Source organism: Heloderma suspectum, chromosome 2 (genome assembly GCF_057233095.1).
Source record: "Heloderma suspectum isolate Gila_16-S chromosome 2, 16-S_ref, whole genome shotgun sequence".
Lineage (NCBI taxonomy): Eukaryota > Metazoa > Chordata > Lepidosauria > Squamata > Helodermatidae > Heloderma > Heloderma suspectum.
Window position 1 is genome coordinate 178866208 of NC_139459.1, and position 26552 is coordinate 178892759.

The 26552-nt window shown below is 47.4% G+C and overlaps 1 protein-coding gene across 23 annotated transcripts in view; it reads left to right on the plus strand.

The window, feature by feature from the left end:
- The window catches only part of HDAC7 (histone deacetylase 7), a 242137-nt gene that overhangs the window by 80657 nt on the left and 134928 nt on the right, over window positions 1-26552 (plus strand). For 21 of the 23 annotated variants that reach the window (XM_084836476.1, XM_084836480.1, XM_084836477.1 and 18 more), the window contains one exon: window positions 12300-12374. The exons of 1 other annotated variant lie outside the window; for it this stretch is intronic. In XM_084836476.1, coding sequence (XP_084692602.1) covers window positions 12300-12374 — 75 coding nt within the window. Of the gene's footprint in view, window positions 1-6098; window positions 12130-12299; window positions 12375-26552 lie in introns of those variants that run through there. One more of the 23 variants, XM_084836492.1, reaches the window with a different exon arrangement.

Consider the following 26552-nt stretch of genomic DNA (forward strand, 5'->3'; position numbering starts at 1 on the left):
ACACTAAGGACAAAACTACATCTTTCTGCATTATTTGCTTGCCTGCCTGCCTGCTGTTTCCGTCACTGCCCCTCTCCTGATCTCCCGTGAAACTGACAAGGTCAGATGAAATCCTTATCCATTTCACTGAGCCCCCCCCCCCACCCCGTGGTTCCCAGGATACTAGTTTAAGGGGTGGAGGGGATGGAAGAGCCTTTCCCATTTATCCAGTGCCAGGTTTTTGCTTTTACCCCTCTCTGCACTCCAGTAAAACTAACATGGCCTGGGGCTGTGGTTGTCAGTTTTACCATTATAAATTCCCTTCACCCTCCCTTGAAGAGTGGAGAGCCTTGTCTACTTCACAGATGCTGTGTATGATTTTTATTTAAGAAAAAAATATTATTAAAGTATGATAGGGGTGGTGGTGGGGAGGATAGTGAAGGAAAAAAGGGGACCGTGGTGAAATTTTCCACATTTTCCTTGACCTCATGAGTTTCTCTCCAAATGGGCATTGATGAAATTGATAAGGTTTTCCACTGGCCTTGAAATTGCAGAAGCTTGCAAACAGGACATAAAGGCGTCACCTCTCCCTTGTGTTTTGTACTTGGTATTTGCTGTGCAGACCTATACATCCTCTGAACATCCAGGTTCCATTGAACTATTAGGGCCCATGGCCATCGACAGATCTGTCCTTCATGGATTTGTTGGAATTTCCATTTAGAGATATAGCAGGGTCAAAATGCATAACTGCATTTTCTTTTCTTTACACTTTTATTTTTAAAAATGCAGTTGTGGAGAGCCCCAGTCTGGATCAGGACCATAGCATGGGTGTGGGAATGGGGGTTATCACCATTTACCAGGATGAAAATCCACCCCTCCCCTCAGCTGCTATTTGCCCCAGGAGGAAAACCATTCTGGTAAACACAGGGGTAGAGAAGCTAGATGTTTTATACTACAGTTCCCACAATCCCTGACCATTGGCCATGCTGGGGCTGATGGGGATTGTAGTTCAACACATCTGGAGGGCACCAGGTTGCCTACTCCCGATCTAGCAGATTCCTTCACAGGACTGCTTTAGGAAGAGGATTTTCATGGGGAAAACAGCATGGTGTGGTAGGGTTATGCCATAGTCCTATTCTGTGGTCTTGACCCAGATTGGGGGTAGTCATGGATGTAATTAAACTTTAAAAAGAAATGGAAATGTAATCATGTATTCCTTGATTTGTCTAGTTTGAACCTAAACTGGTGGCCAAGATCATAATGTAAGGGCCAGAGACCTTGAAAAAAAGAAGGCATTTTCACTAGTGGCACCCCAGTTATGGGATACCCCACCCCAAAGAGGTCCTCCTGGCACCTAGTTTGTTATCTTTTTGGTGCCCGTCTAAGACCTTTTTTTATTTCAGGCCTTTTAATCGCCTTATATTTCTGCTGCTATGTTGTACAATTTTAGATCTGTGATATTTTTATATTTTTCTTGCGCTGCCTGCTTTAGCCTGACCAGCTTTTAATGGATTCCTGTTTTCAACTAATTCTTTTACTGAGTTGATTTATAGGGGTTTTATTGGTGTGGCACATCGCTCTGAGAGCTATTAGCTATAGGACAAGTCATCAATCCTGTAAAGAAATTTGAACCAGGACCTTAGCAATGGTAACCAGTTCCCCAACACTGTGCCTCCATGGGCATGCGGCCTATCTATACCAGCTTTCCCTAACATGGTGCTCTCCAGATATGTTGGACTGGAACTAAAAAGAAGTCCCAAGATGTTAAGGTCCAAACAAGCACAGCACAGAGCTGTAATCCAACATAGCTGGATGACACCATGTTGGAGAAAGCTGATCTCTGTTGCGGCTGCTTGGACTTAACATCTTGGGACTTCTATTTAGCTTCCCCTTCATCTTCACTGGAATGAATTCTCTCCATTTATATTATTACATTTTTTGATCTGCTAATCGCATATACCTGGTGTGTATTTTACTCTGAATTGCCAGTCTGTGATTATATTCCAATTAAGCAATGTCTTTGTGCCTTGTTTTTGTCTGCAAGTATAAATAGCAACATGAGAACCTCTTGTGCTAATTTTATGTCTCTTCCCTTGCTGATGTAGCTTTCGTTTTGGTTTTGATGAGCTGGGTCATATCAAATGTCAGTGAGGTGACCACTTGAAAGGAAGTGTCGCTGGCAACTGAGTCCCCTAGAGACTGTGTGCAGGCAAGGACAGTGGTGAAATGAAACACTTCCAGTCTCACTCATCTGGGCATATGCTTTTTTTCTTTTTCTTTTTTACATCATGCACACACATTTAATTGGGAAGATTTATAGAGGCTGTCAAATCCTACATGACAATTCACTGTTCCTACGTTATTTTTGAAAGCTTCCTCTGAAGAAATTTATGACCGCAGAGGCTTTCTTTCTCTGAAGCTCATTCTCCCAGAAATTAAGAACCAGAGTCTGCAGCAGTGGATAATATTCAGGTGTACCTGATCCTGCAGGGGAAAAAAAGTCCACTCAACAAACTTCTCAAAAAGGGAAAAATTGGAAATGAGATACTAATGGCTTGGGCCTCAGCACTGAGGAAGATTATCTTGCATAAGTAGAGTTGCAGGTGGTAGCCTGGAGATACTGCATGTACCTTTAGAAGTGTAGAGGAATTTATTTACATTATTTGTTTATTATTTAAATATTTATAAGCTGCTTTTCTAGACCAAGCTCCTGAGGAAGAAGTTTCTCCCACCCAGATCCGCCCTCTTTCCCCACCTGCTGTACTTTGCTTGCTGAACAGCAGCAAAGGAGGAGGTCAAACCAACTCTCCAGTAGAGGAACAGGGCAGGAAAAGCAGTGGCTTCAACACAGCCTGTTGCCTGAAGCATTTTAGAACAAAAATATGCAAGGTCTCCATCTTGATCTGGCAGCTGGTATGAGTGGGTAGCCAAACAACTGCAAATTAGAACATTGATCCATCTCTGTTGATTTGTTGTTGTTGTTGTTCAGTCGTTCAGTCGTGTCCGACTCTTCGTGACCCCATGGACCATAGCACGCCAGGCCTTCCTGTCCTGCGCTCTCTCCCGGAGCGTGCTCAAGTTCATATTCATTGCATCCGTGATGCTATCTAGCCATCTCATCCTCTGCGGTCCCCTTCTCCTTTTGCCTTCAGTCTTTCCCAGCATCAGGGTCTTTTCCAGGGAGTTTTCTCTTCGCATTAGGTGGCCAAAATATTGGAGCTTCAGCTTCATTATCTGTCCTTCCAATGAGCACTCAGGGTTGATTTCCTTTAGGATGGACTGATTTGACCTCCTTGCAGTCCAGGGCACTCGTAAGAGTCTTCTCCAGCACCACAGTTCGAAAGCATCAATTCTTCGGCGCTCAGCCTTCCTTATAGTCCAGCTCTCACAGCCATACATTACTACTGGGAAAACCATAGCTTTGATTAGACGGACCTTTGTCGGCAAGGTGATGTCTCTGCTTCTTACTATGCTGTCTAGGTTGGCCATAGCTTTCCTCCCAAGGAGCAAGCGTCTTTTAATTTCAGGGCTACAGTCACCGTCTGCGGTGATCTTGGAACCCAAGAAAGTAAAATCTGTCACTGCTTCCATTTCTTCCCCTTCTATATGCCAGGAAGTGATGGGGCCAGATGCCATGATCTTAGTTTTTTTAATGTTGAGTTTCAAACCAGCTTTTGCACTCTCCTCTTTCACCCTCAACAAGAGGCTCTTTAGATCCTCTTCGCTTTCCGCCATTGGGGTGGTATCATCTGCATATCGGAGGTTGTTGATAATTCTCCCAGCAATCTTAATTCCGACCTCTGATTCATCCAACCCGGCATTTCTCATGATGTACTCTGCATATAAGTTAAATAAGCAGGGTGACAATATGCAGCCTTGTCGTACTCCTTTCCCAATTTTGAACCAATCGGTTGTTCCATGTCTGGTTCTGACTGTTGCTTCTTGACCCTCGTACAGGTTTCTCAGGAGACAGGTAAGGTGGTCTGGTACTCCCATCACTTTCAGAATTTGCCACAGTTTGTTGTGATCCACACAATCAAAGGCTTTAGCGTAGTCAATGAAGCAGAAATAGACGTTTTTCTGGAATTCTCTTGCTTTCTCCATGATGCAGCGAATGTTGGCGATTTGATCTCTAGTTCCTCTGCCTCTTCTAAACCCAGCTTGTACTTCCGGTAGTTCTCGGTTCACATACTGCTGAAGCCTAGCTTGTAGGATTTTGAGCATCACCTTGCTGGCATGTGAAATGAGCACAATTGTGCGGTAGTTTGAACACTCTTTGGCGTTGCCCTTCTTTGGAATTGGAATGTAAACTGACCTTTTCCAGTCTTGTGGCCACTGTTGAGTGTTCCAGATTTGTTGGCATATTGAATGCAGCACTTTAACAGCATCATCTTTTAGGATTTTAAATAGCTCGGCTGGAATACTGTCATCTCCGCTAGCTTTGTTGTTAGTAATGCTTCCTAAGGCCCACTTGACTTCACTCTCTAGGATGTCCGGCTCAAGTTCAGTGACCGCACTATCATGGCTATCAGGGACATTCAGATCTTTCCTGTATAGTTCTTCTGTGTATTCTTGCCACCTCTTCTTAATCTCATCTGCTTCTGTTAGGTCCCTGCCTTCTTTGTCCTTTATCATGCCCGTCTTTGCACAAAACGTTCCCTTGAGATCTCCAATTTTCTTGAAGAGATCTCTAGTCTTTCCCATTCTGTTGTTTTCCTCGATTTCTTTGCATTGTTCATTTAAGAAGGCCTTCTTGTCTCTCCTTGCTATTCTCTGGAACTCTGCATTCAATTGGGTATATCTTCCCCTTTCTCCCTTGCTTTTCGCTTCCCTTCTTTCGTGAGCTACTTGTAAAGCCTCATCAGACAGCCACTTTGCTTTCTTGCACTTCTTTTTCTTTGGGATGGATTTCGTTGCTGCCTCCTGAACAATGTTACGGACCTCCGTCCATAGTTCCTCAGGCACTCTGTCTATCAGGTCTAATCCCTGAAATCTATTCCTCACCTCCACTGTATATTCATCAGGGATATGATTTAGGTCATACCTGAACGGTTTAGTGGTTTTCCCTACGTTCTTCAATTTCAGCCGAAATTTTGCAAGAAGCAGCTCATGATCTGAGCCACAGTCAGCTCCAGGTCTTGTTTTGACTGACTGTATGGAGCGTCTCCATCTTTGGCTGCAAAGGACATAATCAATCTGATTTCGATATTGACCATCTTGTGACGTCCATGTGTAGAGTCGCCTCTTGTGCTGTTGGAAAAGAGTGTTTGCTATGATCAGCATGTTCTCTTGGCAAAACTCTATTAGCTTTTGTCCTGCTTCATTTTGTACACCAAGGCCATGCCTGCCTGTTATTCCGGTGATTTCTTGACTTCCTACTTTAGCATTCCAATCCCCTATGATGAAGAGGACATCTTTTTTTGGTGTTAGTTCTAGAAGGTGTTGTAGGTCTTCCTAGAACCGATCAAGCTCAGCTTCTTCGGCCTCAGTGGTTGGGGCATAGACTTGAATTACTGTGATGTTGAATGGTTTGCCTTGGATTCGTACTGAGTTCATTCTATCATTTTTAAGATTGTACCCCAATACTGCTTTTCCCACCCTTTTGTTGACTATGAGTGCTACTCCATTTCTTCTAAGGGATTCTTGCCCACAATAGTAGATATGATGGTCACCTGAATTAAATTCGCCCATGCCTGTCCATTTTAGTTCGCTGATTCCCAAGATGTCGATGTTCAATCTTGCCATCTCATGTTTGACCACCTCCAGCTTACCTTGATTCATTGATCTGACATTCCAGGTTCCTAAACAATATTGTTCTTTACAGCATCGGATTTTCTTTTCACCACCAGACACATCCACAGCTGAGTATCCTTTCGGCTTTGGCCCAGCCGCTTCACTCTTTCTGGCGCTACTTGGAAATACCCTCTGCTCTTCCCCAGTAGCATATTGGACACCTTCTGACCTGGGGGGCTCATCTTCCGGCTTCATCTCTTTTAGCCTTGTGATACGTTCCATGGGGTTTTCTTGGCAAGAATACTGGAGTGGGTTGCCATTTCCTTCTCCAGTGGACCACATTTTGTCAGAACTCTCTGCCATGACCTGTCCGTCTTGGGTGGCCCTGCACGGCATAGCTTATGGCTTCACTGAGTTACGCAAGCCCCTTCGCCACAACAAGGCAGTGATCCATGAAGGGGATTATGGGTAATCTCTGTTGATTACCCCCTTTGTAAAGGTGTTGGCTTCTCTGGCTGACTTCAACCTGCTAAGGAGGGGACAGGATCGATCCAGCACTTGATATGCTCCTGGACATACCCTCTGCATCTGTGGCTGATGCTGGTTTTGATCCCAACGAATGGGACAAGACTGAGTCCATACCAAATAAATAAATGCCTTCATGGTTGACTAGCAGCCCCAGGTCTAGCTGAACTGAAGCAATTTTGTCTGCCAGTGAAGTGGCAAACTCATCATACAAGGCAGGCAATGACTCAACCACTGGGTAAAGGCAGGCAGGCAGGCCGATTTCTTTCTTGAGATGCCAGGTAATGACTCAACCTCTGGGTGAATTCAGTTCTTGGGACTGCTTTGCTTTATGACACTTTGTAACTGCAGTAGCACTAGAGAAGGAAGAGTGGGGGAAATGGTGCCTTTTGGGAAAGAGAACCCATAAGAAAACGTAATTAATAAAGAGCGTGTTGAAAGAATAGTGTCTTTATCTTTATTTAGATATTCTGAAAGCGTTGTTACTTATAGAATAGTTGTACATTCCACAAGATCCTTTCGATGGGAGTTCAGGGGTTGACTTTTTTCTGGTTTTCTACAGGCTGAATTGAGTGAGATGTGCAGAGGTCAACAGTGAAGGGATGTCTTAAAGAGGACTTTTTTACATCCCAGTTCTAAGCATATGATTTGAAAGCACATCCCTTTGATTTCAATGGGCCTTTCAGTTGATATAGTTTCTTCCATTAGTGACAAACACTAGTTGAAGCCCTTTACATGATCTGTTTCTTTGTGGGAAGGAGATTCATGGTTTGCCTGTAATTTCTGGTTATTTACAAGTTGAGCAAGTGGGAGGAGACAGACATCCCCAGACAGATGGGGATACCAGTAGTTCTCCTTAAGCAGCAGCATACACTAGGAAACCCACGAGGCTCCTTCTCACCAACTATCTGCAAAACCAGACTTCTTTCTCCATCTCTGGTTACATTCAAACTGTCAAACCATTAACGGGGGGGGGGGGGTGTATGTGTGCGTGCTCAATAGCTGTCTAATGCAGTATTTGTCTATCCTGGCAGTATCTCTGGCTGTTCAGGGTTTCAGTCAGCGGATATTTCCAGCTCTATCTGGAGATGCTGGGGATTGAACCTGGGACCTTCGGCTTGCAAAGCACGTACTCTGCCACTGAGCTACAGCCCTTTCTGAAGAGGCTTTGGCTCATTAAAAACAAACAATCCTATTATAGATGTGGGAAATGTATGGTGCAAATGACTTTTGGGCATTGGGCATGGAGAAAGCAGTAACTTTAAAGGTCCACAGCTATTCTTAATTTGCCCCGCTACTGGTTCCTGAGTTGCGGGAGGGCATGTTTTTGGGAGCTTGCCCAGGTGAAAAAATTGCTAGTTACAGCACTGGCAGTAATGGAGAGAGCTTGAGGCCAGGGGTGCAGCTGGCAATACACAGAATATTGTGCAGGATGGGAGATGGAGAAGAGGTACTACAGAGAGCAACTGCAGCATAACACCTGCCAGTGATGCCAAAGCAACCATGGGGGCTAGAAACTTACTGAAAGGAGAAGAAAAAAAAAATCTGATGTGCCCTAAATTTGATCAAGAATATATGCCCCATGTAAATGTGAATACAGAGAGAGTTAATGAGAGTTATTTTCTTACAACCAAAGCCAAAATGTCTGGGTGGTATCCCTGCAGCTGCCATCGCCCTGTCTAAGAATGGGGTGAGTGGGTGAGTAGAACACTACAAAGCCACAACTTATTTGCTCCTTTCTCCCAAGATTGCTAAACGATTTTATTTTCTTGCTACCATGAGGACTAGACAGTTTTTCTGTAAGCAATCCTTAAAATTCCATTTTGTGTACAACTGTGTACGCGAAGGATGGTGCGGAAGACAGTGTTCTAGTAGAACGGAGTACAGTGGGGGGGAAATCTCACACTGGCATCTGAAGAGAAAGATTGCCTGTGCTCTAAGCCAGGGGCAGGCAATCTGGCGCTCTCCAGATGTTTTGTACTACAACTCCCATAATCCCCAACCATTGCCCATGCTGGCTGGGACTTATGGGAGTTGTAGTCCAAAACATCTGGAGGACACCAGATTGCCTGCCTCTGCTCTAAATTGTCTTAGAGTTCTGCTTTTTGCTCAGCTCTATAACATGTGTGTCATTAACACAGAAGAGTGCCTCTGAGCATTTCAAGGGTGCCTTTCTCTAACTCAGGGGAGGAGAACCTGTGGCTCTCCAAATGTGAGTAGTCTACAGTTTCCATCATGCCTGACCATTGGGCATGATGGCTGGACTGATGGGAGTTGGAGTCTGAAAACATCAGGAGGGGCACAGGTTCCCCACCTTTGCTGTAGCCAATCTAAAGCCACAACACTGCCTTACTTATCTCCTCTCCACAGACATAACTATGATCATAGAGACATTGCTCAATTACAGGGGGGCAGACCCCCCACCCCTCTTGTGATGTTCCCCTTCACTACCATTTTTAGGAGATTATAGGGCAGCCCTCCCAACATCTGGCGCCGTCCAGGTGTGTTGGACTAGAACTCCCACCATTCCCAGCCAGCATGAACAAACCAAGAGTTTTGCAAGGGTTGCTTAACCCTTGAACAGCCCTTGATGGCTAGGTTCACATGACACGGTGCAACCCCATTGGGGGTTACATATTCAAAATGGCACCTGGCATGTGCTGTGAGGACCGGAGGCCTTTTTGGCCACCTCACGATCCTACTTTGAGTCATCAGGTCTGGTGCTTTGATCAGTGTCTCTCCTCACACTGCCACTTTTAGGCTCTCACCCACAACCCTCTGTTTTTGTATTGTGATGCTTCACCACTCTCTCAATTACTGCCACCAATAACCCTTTTAGAGCTACTTTCTTTCGTTTTGGTAGCACGGACCAAGCAGCCGGCACATGGGGGTTATTCCGCGAAACCCTTCCCAATCACAAAAAAGGAAACTGTCTTTTAAAATTGAAAACAAAGAAGGTTTATTTGGTACAACAGGATTAGAAATAGGAACTGGGTTGGGATGAGGAAAGGATATCAGGGATGATAATTAAAATAAGTCAGCACTATAAACTACACAATATTACTCCTGCTTTTAGCTCTATGTTCAAAAACCTCTCACACTCTCTTTCTCGCACTATCTGACACAATCTCTATCCCACAGACTATCTCTCACTCTTATCTCCCAATCGCAGCTCAGACTTCTCTAGCTGTATCCAATCTACCTTCCGCCCAGACTGATCTGACTTCCTGGAAGCAATCCCCCCACCGTTTTTCTGCCCAAGCTCTCATCCAATCACACTGCATTCCATTCTCACTCAGCCACTCCCCCTTTCTTCCGCCTGCCAGACTGCCATTCTTGTGCACACTCGGCCAACCCCCACCTCACACTCGCCTGTCAATCATTCCAGACACATCCCACAGCCACCATACACATATACAAACCTTTACTATGTACATATTGTGGATGTGGAATCGCCACACGTGCCATGGCTCATCATGGATTAAATAACAGTGAGCTTGGCGTGTTGTGTGAACTGGGTCATTAGGTTGGGTGGGTTTCTTTTGACTGAATGGCAGGTCTTCTTCTGGGCTTTATGGAATGCGTGCTCTGGAAGGCAAGACCAGAGTATCATGGAAGCTCCCAAAAGCAAAGCTTAATATTACTTCCCTATCCGACCCGTTAAAATAGACCATCCTTTCCCAAGCTGTTGACCTCCTCCAGATGTGTTGGCCTACAGCCCCCATCACCCCAAAGCAGCATGGGCATGCTGGCCAGGGATGATGGGGTTTGTAGTCCATCATATCAGGAGGAGGGTGCCTGGTTGGGGAAGGCTGAAAATAGTCCATTCCATCACAAACCTTGTCTAACAAGGCACAACGTTTGAATTTACAACACTTTTAAACTGCCTCTCCCAACCTGGTGCCTGCCTGACATTTTGGACTCCCAGAATCCCTGAACATTAGCTATGTTGGCTGGGCTGAAGGGGGGTGAAGTATAAAACAACTGGAGGGCACCTGGTTGAGGAAGGCTGTTTTAAAATGTATTCCCTCCCCCCACCTTCTGTAAAGCATCCAGCAGACCGTTTCTTAATACTTAATCATAGATTTAAATCTATACACATAGATTTATATCCTACAAATGTATAAATATGGTGACTTGAGGATTTACTGTCCTCCTGGAAATGTAGGAATGTGAGACATGAATTCAAATTGATTATCGAGCAAATTCTACCTTACCTCCTTTGATGTGCGTTAGTGCTAATCTCTTTAAGGCTACAATCCTAAGAATAACTTGAGTTGGAAGAAAATGCCAGTAAAATCAGTGGGTTGGAATTGGATCTAGGGTTACTTAATTGCACTTAGTTCCCATTGAAATCAATGGGACTCAAGTCATGTCTAGCTTGTCCTATTGATTTCAGTGGGGCCAAAGTTCAACTAATGTAGTCTGTAATCCTATACTTGGACAGGAGTAAGTCCCATTGAATTCAATGGTGGAGAGCAATTTCTTTTGAGTAGACATGTGTATTATTGAACTGCATGTCTGGATCCAACCCACCAGACCTTACTTCCATGTAAGTACAGTAAGGACAAGGCTTGGAAAGCTTAGTGCTTTTGGATCTGGCTTGGCATGTGTGAGAACACCTAAATGTCTTATATGTCTACTTTGTTAAATGAACTCTGTTTTATGCAGTTATCCATTAGAACAGACAGGACATTTAATTCCTGCATTTCAAAAATGAAATTGTGTTGTGAGAGTGAAGTGCGCCTCCCATTTCAATTTTGGGGGGTGGGATCACTGTGCTTTAGATCGGGGTAGAGAGAAGGGAGATCTGGATCCATTGCTAGTTCTCTGGGTGATGTGCAGATCAGCAAGAATTTCTGTCTCCCATAGCACCAACTAATGGCACAATCCTATCCATGTTTAGACAGAGAACAGCCCTACAACTCCCAATATTCCCCACCCCGCATATGTTGATATGCAGAAAGCTTTGGGGTAACCAGGAGTGGATTTTTGTGTGGGAGGACTGAGCTCCATTCAGTTCTGCTACTCAAAACAAATCCCTGGGCTCAGGAGTTCTTTGTTGTGGCTCAGTCGTTAAGTCGTGTCCGACTCTTCGTGACCCCATGGATCATAGCACGCCAGGCCTTCCTGTCCCCCGCTCTCTCCTGGAGTGTGCTCGAGTTCATCAGGAGTTCTTTAATTCCTGCTTTGCATGCCACCTAGGCTGATGAAGAGTTCTGAAGAACTCGAAAGCTTGCACATTTTTTGTGGAATTTTGGCCGAGCTGTGGATTTTGTTCTGCGTCGTTTTTTCTCGTGGACCAACAACATGGGTCACTTTGATGGGCTGAATTACAAAGCCGATCCGGCAAGCCTGAAGTCTGTCCACCACCAGCAAAGCTTTAAGCCATCCCAAGTTTGGGAAACAGGGTGCGCGCGCGAGGGCGGTCGGGCGCTATAGGGGCCGGGCGGCTCCGGGCCAGGGCTCCCCACCCCAGATGGAGCACTTGAACGGCAAACTTTCCGTGCGCCCTGCCATTGGCTGAGGCTCGGCCAATCGGGAGCGTCCTTGGCAAACAATGCAACTTTCTCCCCAGCTCTGTGCGGGTTGCCTTCTTTCTGTTTTCCTCCTCCTCCCCCTCCCCCGCTGTTCCTCGTTTGCCGACTCCTCCCCCGTCTCTTCGCTCCGATCGCCTCCAAGCGTGTGGGGAGAAGAAGGGCCGGGCGCAGGTGGATCCGTCTGGAGAGGCGCTCGCGGCTGGGTGTCGCTCCCGATTGATGGAGCAGGCAGAGTTCCGCCGCTGAGCTCTCCCCCTCTCCGGCCGCGGAGGAGGCTTGGCCTCATGGCCCTGGGAGACGCTGCCGGGACTGGATCTCTTCCCTCTGCGCCGCCTCCTCTTGACCCTTGGATGTGAGCTCAGCGGGCGGGCTGAACGGATCTCCTTGTGCGCGCCCTGCCCGAGGGAGGCAGCCGGGAGGGCCGATCCATGCCAGGGCTGCACCCAGCGGCGGGCACCACCACCAGTGCCAGCAGCAGCAGCCGCCGCGCTCACGACCCCGATTCTCTTTTCTCCTCCCCAGATGGAATTAAAGGGCGAGCGGCAGAGGAGACGAAGGGCGTGAGCCTGCCCGGGGAGAGCGGCGCCTCCAGCCAAGGTAAGAGCCGAGGGTGCGCCGCTGGGAAGTGAGCAGCGGCTTGGCTTGATCGGGCGGAGCGACAGCCCGCGGCGCTCGCCGGGGGCGGCGGCGACTCGCCGGGGATGCGGCTTCGAAAGGGAAACGAAGGGGAAGGCGAGGCCGGGCGGCTCTGTCTGTCTTTCCTTTCTTTCTTTCTTTCTTTCTTTCTTTCTTTCGCATTTTCCCGGGCCGCGTGACTCGGCGCGCGCTCGTGTGTGTGTGTGTGTGTGTGTGAGAGAGAGAGAGAGAGAGAGACAAGGCGAGGGGCTCGGCCAGATCGCCCGGGCGAAAAAGAAAGGGGCGGCTTCCCATTCTCTTTCTCCGCTGGGAGGAGGCGGCCTTGAGCGTTCTGTTCGGACGACAAGATCGGGGGACTCTGGAAGCAGGATCTGGCGTGGGGCGGGGTGGGAAGCCCTTGCCCCGGGCTTGCGGCTTGCTGTGGGGGAACTTGAGGTTGCCACCCCAATTGCACGATTACTTGTACTGGGGGGAAATTTCTAAGTAATACACGCGTAGGATCAGACTGTCAGGGCTTCCCGTGGATCCCCTTTGCCTCTCTCCTCCCATTCTCCCGCCCCTCTTTAGGCTGCGAAAATTAAGACATACGAACCTGGATGAATTGGCTTTGCACCCCTGTATCATGTTCGTTTGGTGGCTGGTTTTGTCATGGTCCGTCTCATGGTCTGTTCCAAGAATCCTCAGTGGCTGCTGACGCTCGAGATTTGGCTTTCCTCTGTTGAACGTGGCTTGGCTCACTGGCTCGAGTAATCTAGAACCTTACCCACCCCCCACCCCACCCCAGTATCTTGGTGTATAATACTTCTTAGTACTTAGCATTTATATTGCACTCTCTCCAGCACTCACAAATTCAAAGCAGTTTACCTAATTATCTCTCTGCAATGTTGTTTTTCTTTTCTATTCCCTCCCCCACCCCTAGATCTGCATTTGTGCAGATCTGTAGTGCACAGTGGTTTGGGGCAAATCTGACCTACTTGGGATCCTAGCCTGGCCCTCCCCAAGTTTTCTTAGGTGGCCATCCTCCTTTCCCCTGACCACCAGTTGGCCCCGGGGAGGCCCCGAGGAGGGGCCACAAACAATTGGTGGCCAGGGGAAAGAGGCATGGCCACCTGGCACCGCAGTCTTGGTTACATAGGCAGAGATGCTCCTTACGTTGCAGCAGTGGGTGGGACTAGATGGCCTTCAGGTGATTTCCATCTTGCTCAACAGAATTAACATGAGTCTAAAAAGCCTTCTGCACACCCACGCATGCCCCAAGTTAGAAATGTCTTAAGATGTCTTAGCTCTAGATATTAAGCGACTCTTCAGGCTGGGCTGGCAGAGATGCTTCATGCATCTTCATCTACTGGCCTTTTGGTAGTTTTAAAACAAAGAAACAAAAAAAAGCAAGGGTCTTTCCATTACACACATGAGTGGTCAGATGAGCAGATAGTACAGTTTGTTGTCTTCACAATCATGAGGTGCATGTTTGTGCCTGTGTTGGAGTCTCCGCCTGCCCTGAGGCCTGGAACAAAAGTCCCTTTTGTAGCAGGAGGGGGCATAGCTCCGTGGTAGAGCCCCTGCTTTGCATGCCGAAGGTCCTGGGTTCAATCCCCAGCATCTCCAGGTAGGGCTGGAAAAACTCCTGCCTGAATCCCTGGAGAGCCATTGCTGCCAGTCAGTGTCAGCAATACTGGGCTAGATGGGCCAAGGATCTGACACATTATAAGGCAGCTTCTTGTGCTTCCTGATCCTTGCTGCTGAAGAGAAAGCCAATACACTTCTGGAGAGAAATGTGATGCTTTGTTAGATCATTGTCATGAGTTCTCAAGCAGGATCTGTTTGAGTTTGCTAAGAGGTCAAGAACAAGGGCCCTCCAAAATGCGAGGTGGACTTCTCTGTGGAGACGTGTTCGTTGGAGGGCCTGTGGTTGAGCAATAGGTCAATGGCCATTGGAGGGAGGCTAGAGCCCTTTTCATGTGTTATTATATTTATATAGGGCTATCATGTGAACATAAGGCTGAGTCTGAGTGCATCCCTGGCCCTGCTCTGCAGAGGAGGGGTGGATACATACTTCTGTTGGAGTTGCCATGGGTCTTTCTAAGAGAATGCTGCTGGGGAACCCTGGCAGCTGTAGGACTTTTTTCTGTCTAAACATGCATAGGATTGCACCCTAAGAAATTCTGATTCTAACAATAATAATCATATAAATCAACCTCATATGTTCCATCTAGTGTGTACACACGTATGCTCACATGAGATCTGGGAGCTTGTAGGTACAGGGGATTTCATAGGAGCTTTCCAGCACTTCCTGGCTTAGATTGTACTTCTCAAGGTTTCACTGTTTCTACCTGACATGTAGAGGAAAAACCCAGAAACAAGAGAGGCTGAGAAACCCCAGTAGATTTTTTTTTTCATCTGTTACCAAACATATTTTGGATTTTAGTTCCAGCAGACAGGTTTGGTCTGTTCGGATATCCTAGATTCAGGTGATGTTGACCTCTGTACAGCTCTGATTTGTTTACATCCCTTTAAAAGCTTCATAGTGCAATCTTATACCTACTCAGAAGTAAGTCCTATTGTGCTCAGTGGGGCTTACTCCTGGGCAAGTGAGTATGCACATTGTTATCTGGGAGTAAGTCTTAATAAACTAAGCGGGGCTTTCTCCTGAATAGACATGCATAGGCCTGCACTGTTAGTTTAGCAATAGGTCCTGATTCCTGAGGGTGCTCTTGTTATGGCTTTAAGAGTTTCAGAGAAGGGAAAATTCCACCAGGTGCTGCTTTGCCCATCTCTGCAGCAGTAGGGTGGGACAAACCTCACCTGGTGAATTTTTTTCTTGATGCTCAACTCTTAAAGGTGCAGGAGGAGCCCTCTCCCACCCTTCTTGTCAAAGAGTGTCCTGCAGTGAGCCCATGCAGCAGCTTCCTATGCCTGCAATGAGGTAGGGCAGGGATAGACAACCTGCCACCCTCCAGGTAGTTCTTGACTACAGCCCCCATCATCCCCAACCATTGGCCATGCTGTCTGGGGTTGATGGGAGGTAGAGTCCAACAACATCTTTAAGCCCATGGGTTCCCCACTCCTGCTCTAGTGGGTCTCTAGGAAGGGGGTATCTCATGCAACTGCATCTTTTCCCAGTCTGGAAGAATAAACCACATCTGTCAAATCCCTCTTCTCTACACAGCCATTAAAGATAGAGGAACCTCCTTCTGCTTTTGCATCTGGTCTTCCTGTGATCAAAAGCATACATCTGAAAAATGAAGGCATCTCTCCCCCTACTCCAGGGATGACTCCATTTTTAAACTCCTCCCCCGCCGCCCCAGGTCTTCAAGTAGAGTTATCTGTCATAGCTGGATTTCAGAAGTGCAATATTGGATATTCAGAAAGTCACATTCTAAAAATTGGCTGAACTTTGGTTCTGAGCACGTTTCATTTTGACTCTTAAGTATTATTTTTTGAGCTCGCAAGCAGGAACTGGAGTGCCTAAACCCACCTGTGCCAACCTGGTGCCCTCCAGATGTTTTGGACTACAGCTCTGGGAATTCATGACCATTAGCCATGCTGGGGCTGATGGGAGTTGGAGTCCAAAACATCCGGAGGGCACCAGGTTGCAAAGGCTGGCCAAAGCGATCGATGTTGTGCATTAAGCTTAACCCAGGATGTTCTTGCAGAAGTCAGGGAATTTAAGGGGAGGGGCATAGCTCAGTGGTAGACCACGTGCTTTGCAGAAGGTGCCATGTTAGATTCCTTGCTTCTCCAGGTAGGGCAGAGAAAGTCCCTGTCTTCAAATCCCAGAGAGCTGCTGCTAGTCAGTGTAGACAATATTGGGCTTCCTGGGCCAAATGGTCTGATGGTGTAAGCTTCCTGTGCGTCTCCTAGCCAGGCTGGGGGCTTGATGACCTCCCTGTGCAAGAGTCCGTCAGCTGAATCCAACAGATTTTTCACAAGCTTGGCAGCAGCTGCGTTTTCACCTTTGAAAACTTGCATTTTGTCATGACAATATGCTCTGCTTATGTGCTATGTATTTTTTTTACTTATGCACCATGCCAGTCTTCCCCAACTGGGTGCCCTCCAGACTTCAACTCCCATCAGACCCAGTCAGTTTGGCGAATGGTCAGGAATTCTGGGACTTGTAGTCCAAAACATCTAGGGGGGCCCAGGCTGGGGAAGGCTGTCCTTCTATTTTCAGCTGCTCCATCTAAACATATACAGGCTTGATACAGTCCCTCCCCAAATAGCCTTGCAGGTAAGACAAGTGTGCTGCCTTCCTAGTCTTTAAAGTCTAGCGGCTTCTCCTGTGTAAACTGGGAGCAGGTGATACAGTTTAGAGCAGAGCTTTGACTGGGAGAAGAAGTGCTTAACCCTTCCCCCTGCTTGTTGGTTCCCCCTGTGGTCCATGTTCCAGAGCTTTGACTGGGAGAAGAAGTGCTTAACCTCTCCCCCTGCAGTCCATGTTCCAGATGCACATTTTCCATCACAAAGACAGGTCCCGATTTAGGGTGGCCAGATGCAAAAGAGGACAGGGCTCCTGCTGCACTCCTTAGTCATTGTGTAGAAGAGGGAATTTCAACAGGTCTAGCTTGCATGACAGCCTTTTCAGCTTGTGTGACTATTTAAAGGTATAAAACCCTTGTCCTCTCTTGTGCATCTGGCCACCCTAGTCTAGAACCTGGGCGGGGTCTGTCTGTGGGAGATGGGAACAGGGCGTCGGAGGGGAAGACTGGTATGTGATGAAAGGTTTCAGCACCTTCCTCTTGCCCGAGAGCTTCTCTGTTGGGAATTGTCCCCTCCCAGCCCCTGTTTGGATCGGCGAAGCAACCTTCAGGCCTTAGAGCAGCCTTTCCCAACCTACTGCCCTCCGGATGTCTTGGATTACAACTCCCAGCATTGCTAGCTGGGGCTGATGGGAGTTGGAGTCCAAAACGTTTGGTGGGTAGCAGGTTGGGGAAGGCTGTTTTAAAGACGTGAGGCTACAATGGAACGTGTAGTGCCATCTTAGGTTCACAAAGTTAACAGTTCTTTTTCCAAGTTTTCCCGCTAACACAATACCCACGTCAGTCCTCCTGAGTGCATGCTGGTCTTAGCCTGATTTGGGACAAGGAAAGTGCAGGAACAGCTGCTGTTTGGTAGGAATCGGGCAAAGCTAAAGCCATCACCTAGGGGCATATGATGCGCCAACCATGCTGAAGCTAAACAGGTCTGGGTCTGGACCTTGCCTGGTTGAGAGACTACCTGGGAATCCCGTATTAGCTGCCTTGAGTACTGTGATAGAAGAAAGGTGGGATATAAACATAATTAATAATAGAAATAGATGAGTAAATGAGTAGCCTACGAGGGGGAGGGGAAGGGGCCTCATTTGTAAAGCTTCCCTCCTGGTCGCCTCTGGGTCATTCCTGCTCACTACAGGTAACCAGGCGAGTGGCTGTTTACAAGCTTGGCTTGTAATCAGCAAAAGGAGAATGAGGGTGGCCGAAAATGAGTATTAGGGATAAGGAGGGGAGAGAAATGGCAATTTATGGAACTCCCATGATAGATCTCTCCCTGCTGGATCCTTCAGTCTGGCACTGCATGGTAGGTGGGGAACTTTGGAGAGGCACAGCAGATAGTCCTGTCTGTGTGGTGCTGAGGCCATGCTGAGTTTGATTTGTAGGGAAATTCCTCCCCATGCCTCTGATTTGAAAGTGTCAACTTGGAGGGCATTCGGGAAGCTCCCGTGCAGAGGCCCCCCAAATGTGTAGATGAGGTATGGCCTTGGGGTGTGTGCACCTTGCATTTGACAATTGCATGTCTGGCTGTAGGTGATGTTTCGTGCCAGGGAAGCTGGGGAATTCCATTGTCATGGCAATTCTGTGAGGAAAATGCGTCAGAAGCTCCAGCTCGGTGTTGTGTCTGCGATGGCCTCGCGGGACTTGGACTGCAAGAAGCTTCAAGTCCTGGCTCTGCTTGTTGTTGCATAGAGCAGGGATGGGTAGAAAGTATGTTTAACTTCCAGCAGCCCTGACCATTTGCCATGCTGGCAGGGGCTTCTGGGATTTGAAGTCCAAAACATCTTGAGATCTACCTTCTGCCTACCTCTGGTGTAGAGCATCCTTCCCCAACCTGGTGCCCCTCAGATGTGTTGGACTGTAACTCCCATAATTCCCATGGAGGCTGAACCTATTGGAGGCCCTATCAGTATGTTGCAAGGGAAGACTCAAAACTTGTGGGCAAGCTATCATTTTTGGTCAATTATCCACCATTATCCAGAAGGAATCCCAGACAGGCTTCCAAGAAACCTCAGGGTTTCTTGGATTAGAGTCTGAAAACCACTTGGATAAAGGACAACCACCATAATTTCTTACTTACTGCATTAATTAACCTGCTTTTGCCCCAGGGACCTTAACGCAGTGTACATGGTTCATCTCTTCCCCAGCCGCTGCAACAACGCTGTGCGGTAAGCTAGGCCGGCAGATAGTGCCAGCCAGTGGCCATGCAGGCTGGGAATTATGGGAGTTGTAGTTGTAGGAGAGCACCAGGCTGGAGCAGGCCAGGCATAGAGTCAGTTCAGGGTCACAAGAGACTTCCGAAGTCTGTGTGCACTCAAGATGCCAGTGCCTCGATTTGCTAAACTCCCCTGACAGAGGTACAGACAAGGGGGGGAAAAGTGGAAAGCCCTGCTCATTTTTCCTTTTGATCATCATTTTTACGCAGTGCTGGTGTTAGTCTCCAGGGATGCGTAGGTCGTGTTCTTGGTGGGGTGGGGGTGGGGGTGGGGGGAGAATCTGACAGGCAAATTTGCCTCTGAAAAAATTCCGCTTTCATCATCGGTATGTTAAAAAAAATGGTGTGTATGTGTGTTTATAAATTCTCAAGCGGCGTTCTTCTCAAATGAGAGGAAGGTTGGTCAAAGATACCAGTGTTTAGAGGCTAGTGGCTCAGTGTCACCTTTTTGAGGGTTCACTCCTTCGCACAATATTTGTGCAACAGACAAGGTTGCTTGCTGCATGTCTGTCGCATGTCCTTTAATGCAGGGGTGGGCAGAAGGTAGATCTCCAGATGTTTTGGACTTCAACTCCCAGAAGCTCCTGCCAGCATGGCCAATGGTCAGGAATGCTGGGGGTTGAAGTCCCAAACACCTTGAGGTCTACTTTTTGCCTTCCCCAGCCCTAATGGGTATTGGCGTTATTTGAGAGACATCCCTAAAGACCATTTCTTTGCCACTGGGCGTTTGTACTGCAAAAGTCAGAGGCAAAAGGAGAAAGAATTGGAGCTGGTGTAGCGTAGCGGCTAAGAGACTGAGCTATGAATCTGGAAGCCCTGGTTCAAATCTCAAGCCCCCCCCGCCTCAGTTCCCCCATCTGCAGCATGGGGGATAATCATGCTGACATACCATATAGGGTTGTTGTAAGGCTTAAAACTAGATAATGCTCTTGTCTATATAAACAGGTAGATATGCAGCTAATCACCGCTGCCAGCGTGCTTGTGTGTGTGTAGGACTAATCTAGATATTTTCCTCTTCAAGTGGGTCCTGCCTATCAAAAGACTGTTTCTATTAATTACAGTAATGTCCTGCCTTTCTTCCATTGTGGAAGCCAAGGTGTTGGGTTTCCAGGTGGGGAGGGGCTGCTTCAGATTCGCACCCAGAAGACCCCAGGTTCAATCCCTGGCATCTCTGGTGTAAAGGATCAGGTAGCAGGTGCTGGGGAAAGAGCTGCCTTTTCCTGCAACCCTGGAGAGCTGCTGTCCATTGAGCTAGATGGACGAATTGTTTGACCTGGTATAAGGCCTTCCTATGTCTCCATCCCTAAGCTTCCTTTGTCTCTATCCAGGCACAGACGCAAGCTCAGCAGGCCTGGCTCCCATCATGTGCCTGTGGCGGGACCTGCTGCATTATGGTGTTGGTCAACCTTCAGCTGCCTATTTCTTGTTCCTCAGTGTCGCAGGCCTTAATTCTGCAAACAGGAGCTCAGGTGGTGAAGCTCCTTCTGGACTGAACCATTTCAGTATGCAAGCTTGAGGGAATACCATTACTGGATTACTCTACTCTTCTTAAAAAAACAAATATAGAAAACTAGATGGTTTTGGCATGCTAGCTTTCTGTGTTTACTTTTTACACATCCCACCCCCCCATGGCAAAGCATTGAAGCATGTGATTCCCTCACCTGCAGTCTAAAGTGGATGTGAATTACACCCTATATATCCTGTTTTCTCATCTTGTCCTCCCATAATAATAATACTTAATGTTTACAAAGTGCTTTGAAGTTTTGAAAATGCTGCACATGCATTATCTAGCTTTAAGCCTTACAACAACCCTGAAAGGTAAGCGAGCATGATTAAAACCTCGTGTTGCAGATGGGGGAACTGAGGCTGAGAGTGGCTTGCCTAAGACCACTTTGCGAGCTGATGACAGAAGTGAGATTTGAACCAGGGACTTCCTGATTCATAGCTCAGTCTCTTAGCCGCTACGCTACACCAGCTCCAATTCTTTTATCTTTTTGCCTCTGATTTCTGTAGTACAAAACCCCATTGGCAAAGAAATGGCCTTTAAGGATAGCTCTGTAACTCTGGGTTTTTTCTTTTCTTTTCTTCTGTCTTGCCAGAAAATCTGAAAATGTGATGTCTGTTCATCATCCCGTTACAGCAGTCTGACTGATTAGGGGACTACTAACCCACACAAACAAGCACACTTGCCCATTCATGTTAATCTAAGTCATGTGTGGCATGTTATATGCAGGGTGGGAGTGGGCATCCATTCTCATCAGTTCACACCCCCACCCCCACCCCGCCCGCCAAAAGAAATCCTTAACAGCTCCCCTGGAGACAAATCTCACTCTCTGTGAGTGAGTGGCTGTTGAGAAGTTTGTGTTACAGTCTAAAACATTTGAGCTAACCATCCTGTTTACTTCCCTTCTCTTACAAGGCACCTATGGTGCCAGTATGGTGAAGTGGTTAAAGTGTTGGATCAGGACCAGGGAAACCCATGTTCAAATCCCTGCCCAGCTATGAAGCTTGCTGAATGTCTCTTTCTGTCAGCCTGACGTGCCTCAAAGGGTTGCTGCAAGGATAAAATGGAGGATAATTTTTACTGCCTCAAGGTCCCTGTAATAAGTAATAATACATATAGTGGTTGTCCTCTATCCAAGTGGTTTTCAGACAATAATTGAAGAAATCCTGGGGTTCCTGGGAAGCTTGTCTGGGATCCCTTGTGGGTAATGGTGGACAATTGCCCAAAGAAGATAGCTTGCCCACAAGTTTTCAGTCTTCCCTTGCAACATACTGATAGGGCAGGGGTAGGCATTCTGGTGCCCTCCAGATGTTTTGGACTACAATTCCCAGAAGTCCAGCCAGCATGGGAATTATGGGGGTTGTAGTCTAGCACATCTGGAGGGCATCAAGTAGAGGAAAGTACTAAGATAGACTCTCAGTTCAGTTCACATGGGTCACCAGTGAGGCCCAGTTGGCCTGGCTGGTGACTTGCAAGAACAGAGTGTGCTCCCTAGAATGTGTCCCCGGATTCCTGTACAATGGTCAGGTGTTCCTTGGCAGACAGGTTGATGGGGAAAGTATTCCCTGTGTTGGTAGAAAATTTGCAAAATCCTTCTCTAACCCTCTCTGCTTTTACTTCCCTTACCCTTGAACTTTCCTTGCTTTGTCCACATAAAACAGGGATGTGGAACCTAATCCAGTCTGTGGTGGTTCTGCATTTGGCCTGCAAAGCCTTCTTAGGTTCCTGCGTACTGCTCCCTCTCCAATCTCTGATTGGAGATAAGAGTGGGCATGCAGGCGATGGGGGACTTAGCCAGGGCCTGGAGGAGCTGGCTGCTTTCACCAGCACTGGCTAATTGACTTTGTGTGGCAAAGCCCCACCCCCACCCTAAGATTTTCAAACATTGTCAGTCTTTGCCCCAAAGAGCTTACAGTGCAGAGGAAAAGAATATATGATAGCTCGCTGCCCCAGAGATCTGGTTCAAATTATGGTGATGGGAATGGGCTTATAGAGAGGTGGATGGTGGGGGAACCAAACACCCAAGAAAAAAATGTTCCTTTGGTGTGTATATTTTTTTTTTAAAAAAATCTGTACCCAGCATCGGATCAGAGCCAAGTGACTGCTGGCTGTTTCCTTGTCCTTTCCACATTCTTGCCTCTTCTCTTCACTCCCCGCCCCAATGGTTGCCAGCTCCATGTTCCACGCCCTAGGCCGTGTGGTGCTCTCGAAGCTTGTCCTGTGAAGGGTTAACCTGTTCCTGGTCTGTGCCCAGCCCTTCAAGGTATGCTTGAGAATTTTCCAAGCACCCTTAGCAGCCGGGCATCTGGGTTCCAGCAGCTATTTATAGCCTGGATGATAGATCAGAAAGCCACCTGAGCCTGCCAGTTGCCTTTTGCTGGGCTGTGTTTAACGTCCTTCAGAGACATCATCGGAGTGCATAACAAACAGCTGCTCCAAAGGTGAGGGTGGGGGAGGAGCCCTCCATAGGCATTTCCCGGTAGACCAGTGCAAGCTTGCCAGATGGATGCTGCAAACTGAGCAAATCATTTTGGAAGACAGCTGGAGGGCCTCTTTTCCCCCCTGGGCCCTCCAGCTGCAGAATGAGCTCCCATTTCCATTGTCTGGGGTGGGGACATGCATTCAAATCTTGGGAAATAGGCTGGCATACTTCCAGGATTCACTTGACAATCACCCCCGGACGTGGCGCTACCCTTTGTGCAGAGGGATCCATGCTGCCTTTTCTTGCGCCCAAATTTTGTGCTTAGCAGTCTGCAGATTGCCTTACGCCAGGGGTGGGCAATTTGTGGCTCTCCACATGTTTTGGCCTACAGCTGCCATCAGCCCTAGCCAGCACAGGCAGTGATGAGGAATCATGGGAGTTGAGGGCCAAATCGTCTGGGGACCCCAAGTTGCCCTGTCCTGCTCTAGAGTGTCTTTTGGGGTCACAGTTGCCTCAGTTCCCCATCAACGACCCCCCCGCCTTCTAACAGTTTGTTTATTATTTATTAACATTATTTATAAGACCACTTTTCATCATAAAAGGTAAGTAGGCATTTTATAAAAAACAGTCTGGTACACTACCCAGCATAGAATACACTGCAGATATTCAAGACACACCCCGATCCTGTTCCTTATAGGGATACTTGAGGAATTTGAACTTTGAGAAATCCAGTGCGAACTGACCTGATCTTTACCTCCTGGTCTAATGGAACATAATTGGAACATATGATTGGAACATAATGATGGGGAACAGTTTTCCAAACATTGCGATGTGACTCAAAAAAAAGCATACCAATTTTTTTAATAACATTTATAAAATGGGGTTATAAATGCTTGCGTTTAGATAACAATTATAAATGTGTATTGTGTGAGAAAATATGTTCAAAAATATGTATGCATATACACATTTTCATGCAGTTTTTTAAATGGCACATTCATGTGAAAATGGTGTAGAGTGATGAAAGAATGCATGCAAAATTGAAACGGACTGGAAAACTATCCATTCCTAGTTACTGAGATCCTTTAAATGGAGCAGTGGGGGATTGAATCTGGAACCTTCTTCAAATAAAGCAGAGGTGGGAACCCCTTTCTGCCAGAGGGACGAATTCAATCTCTGAGAATCTCTTGGGTTCCAGTGGTGGGCGGAGCCAAAGGCAAACAGTGTGTGGCAAAAATACCATTGTATTTTAGCTTAAAGCTCTTACTACTTAAGCCTTAAAGGAGGCATTTCAACCTTTCCTGAATGGGAGAAACTGCACAAAAGCCAGGAAACCATTGGTGGGTGGGGCCAGGGCAAGCTATTGGTGGGTGGGGCCAGGGGAAGGGGGTGTGGCCATCTGGGGGACCCTGGAGAGCTGGATGTGGCCACCAGGCCTGAGGTTCCCCACCCCTAAAATAAAGCATGTGCTCTACCAATGAGAGGAATGTTGGATCTTTTAAGGGTTGCCTAGAACAGAGAATATGACCATTGAGACCTGCACATCACACTGCTGTAGTGACAAACACATGCAGACACCCCACTGGGATTCTTTTTTTACTTTCATTTTTAAAGACGTAGATACCTTCGTTGGGTCAGGGACTGGCAACCTTACAGGGAAGCACCCCGGAGAACAGCTCCGGAGGGGAAACAGTCAGCAGACTTCATACTGTGTCCTGGAGAACCCAGAGGCTTCGCCTGAAACCTGTTGGGATTCTTCAGAAAATTGTTAATGGCAGACAAGCTGCCTGCAAGGTATGGCCACAGAAGAATCTTGGACATGTTCTAGGTCACACACACTTAATACATGAGTTGGGGGGGGGGGATACCTTGCATGAACGGAGCGTGTGCCTCAGAGGAAAAAAGCTCCAGTGAGTGGGTGTCCCATGGTAGACTTTCAGGGGTTCTTCAGCAGAAGAGCTGTGTGTGGAATAGGGCTCCCTGAAAGTAGAAACAGTGAAAATGACTCAAGGAGAGGAATCTGACAGGGCATCTAGGTACCCGGGCTTGGGGTGGGGGCGGAACTGTGAGAAAAACACTCAATTCTTAGCTCTCCCTCTAATGTTTTGTATTTGTGGAAAGGCTATTCGAATGATTCCTCTGATATGGAAACAAATGGTGACTTTTAAAACACACACATACAACGCCTGCTGAAATGTGGGATCTGGCAAACTCCCTGCAGCCCTAACGATATGCTCAGATGTGCAAATCTGTGGTTTATGCCCAAACAGCAGCAGCTGCTGGGAAACGGGCAATTCCAGTGTGGAAATTAAAGGGCCGGGCTATCCGATATTCTGTGGGAGAGAAAAATGATAGGTGAGCCCCGCTGGCTGCTGCTTTCTGCCTACAGCGGAGGGCTAAATGCTGAAAAGGGTAGAATATGGCAAAAGTTTTGGAGCATTTGCTCTCCAGGGAGCTTTTGAGAATTGGAGAAAAATCATTTACTGCTGTTATTAATGCTGTTTTCTGAGTGGATCTTAGGCACGGTAGTGGCTGTAGAGAAGAGATTGGGGATGTTGCCCAGAAGCAGGCTTCATGCATGTTCAGCATAAGAAACATCCTTACATCAGGTTAGACCATTGGTGCATCTCACATAGAACCAACTGTCCTGGTCAGCAGCAATTTTCCAAGGCTTCCAGTAGAAAACTTCCCAGCCCTGTTGGGACTTCCTGCATGTCAAGTACGCACACTGCCACGAAGCTATGGCTCCTCTCCTTGTTACGTGATTGCCTGTACCAGCCTTCTCAAGTGCCCTCCCATGAGCCCCAGCCAGCTGCGCCCATGATCAGGGGTGATGGGGGTTGTAATCACAAATAAATGGAGAGCACCAGGTTGGTTCAGAGAAAGGTCGGCCCCTGGGTCAGTTAGTTGGCTGACCCAGATTGCTTCTAGTAGTTAGCAAATGAAAGCGGCTTCCAGATGGAGAACTCTTGAGTGGCATACATGCTGATCCCCTTGTGCTATGCTGGTCTGTGCCAAAGACCACCTGCCATTTGAGTGGATCGTTTTGCGAAAGAACATCTCACCTTTGCTGCTGTGGGTTCTGATTTCTGGTTTAGGGAAGACTGGGGAGATGGTGCATGAATGCAGGGTTTGGCGCATGCAATTTAGCATCCAGAGAATCCCAGCTTTCAAGGAAGGGCACATTTCTCCTCCCTGCCTCCCTTGACTGACTCTTGAAGCATTAAATCAACTGTCATGCTTTACACATTGATTGATTGATTGATTGAATTTTTACCCTGCTCTTCAGCCCCAAAGGCTCCTGGAGCGGCTCATAAAGTTTAATAATGAAATACAGTCCCTGCCCTCGGTCTTCCAATCTAAAAGACATGACACAAAAGGAAAAGGGATTGGGAGGGAGGAAGAAAAAAACAGGCACCAATTCTTAGTTTCGAAGTTCTTATTCTTTCTGCCAGGCAAGGGAAAACAAGCTCCCTACAGCTGTTCCTTCTCTGTCCAATTTAGGGGCTAGGGTGGTCTCCTCCTTGCTGTGATGTTTATCCTGGGAGACAGGGGATGTATCATCTCCCCAAGCCATGTGTGCACCAAGAGCACGCTTGCTCAAGAGCATCCACTCTTGCTGGCCCGTCTAGAGTTCCTGAGAAAAATGTTGCGCATGGGCTTTCTCCCCACATCCTGTTACAGCATTCCCCTTTTACTCGCCAAGCATGCTGGTCCCAGCTACATGCGATTTCGTGGACGGCATCTATTCTTA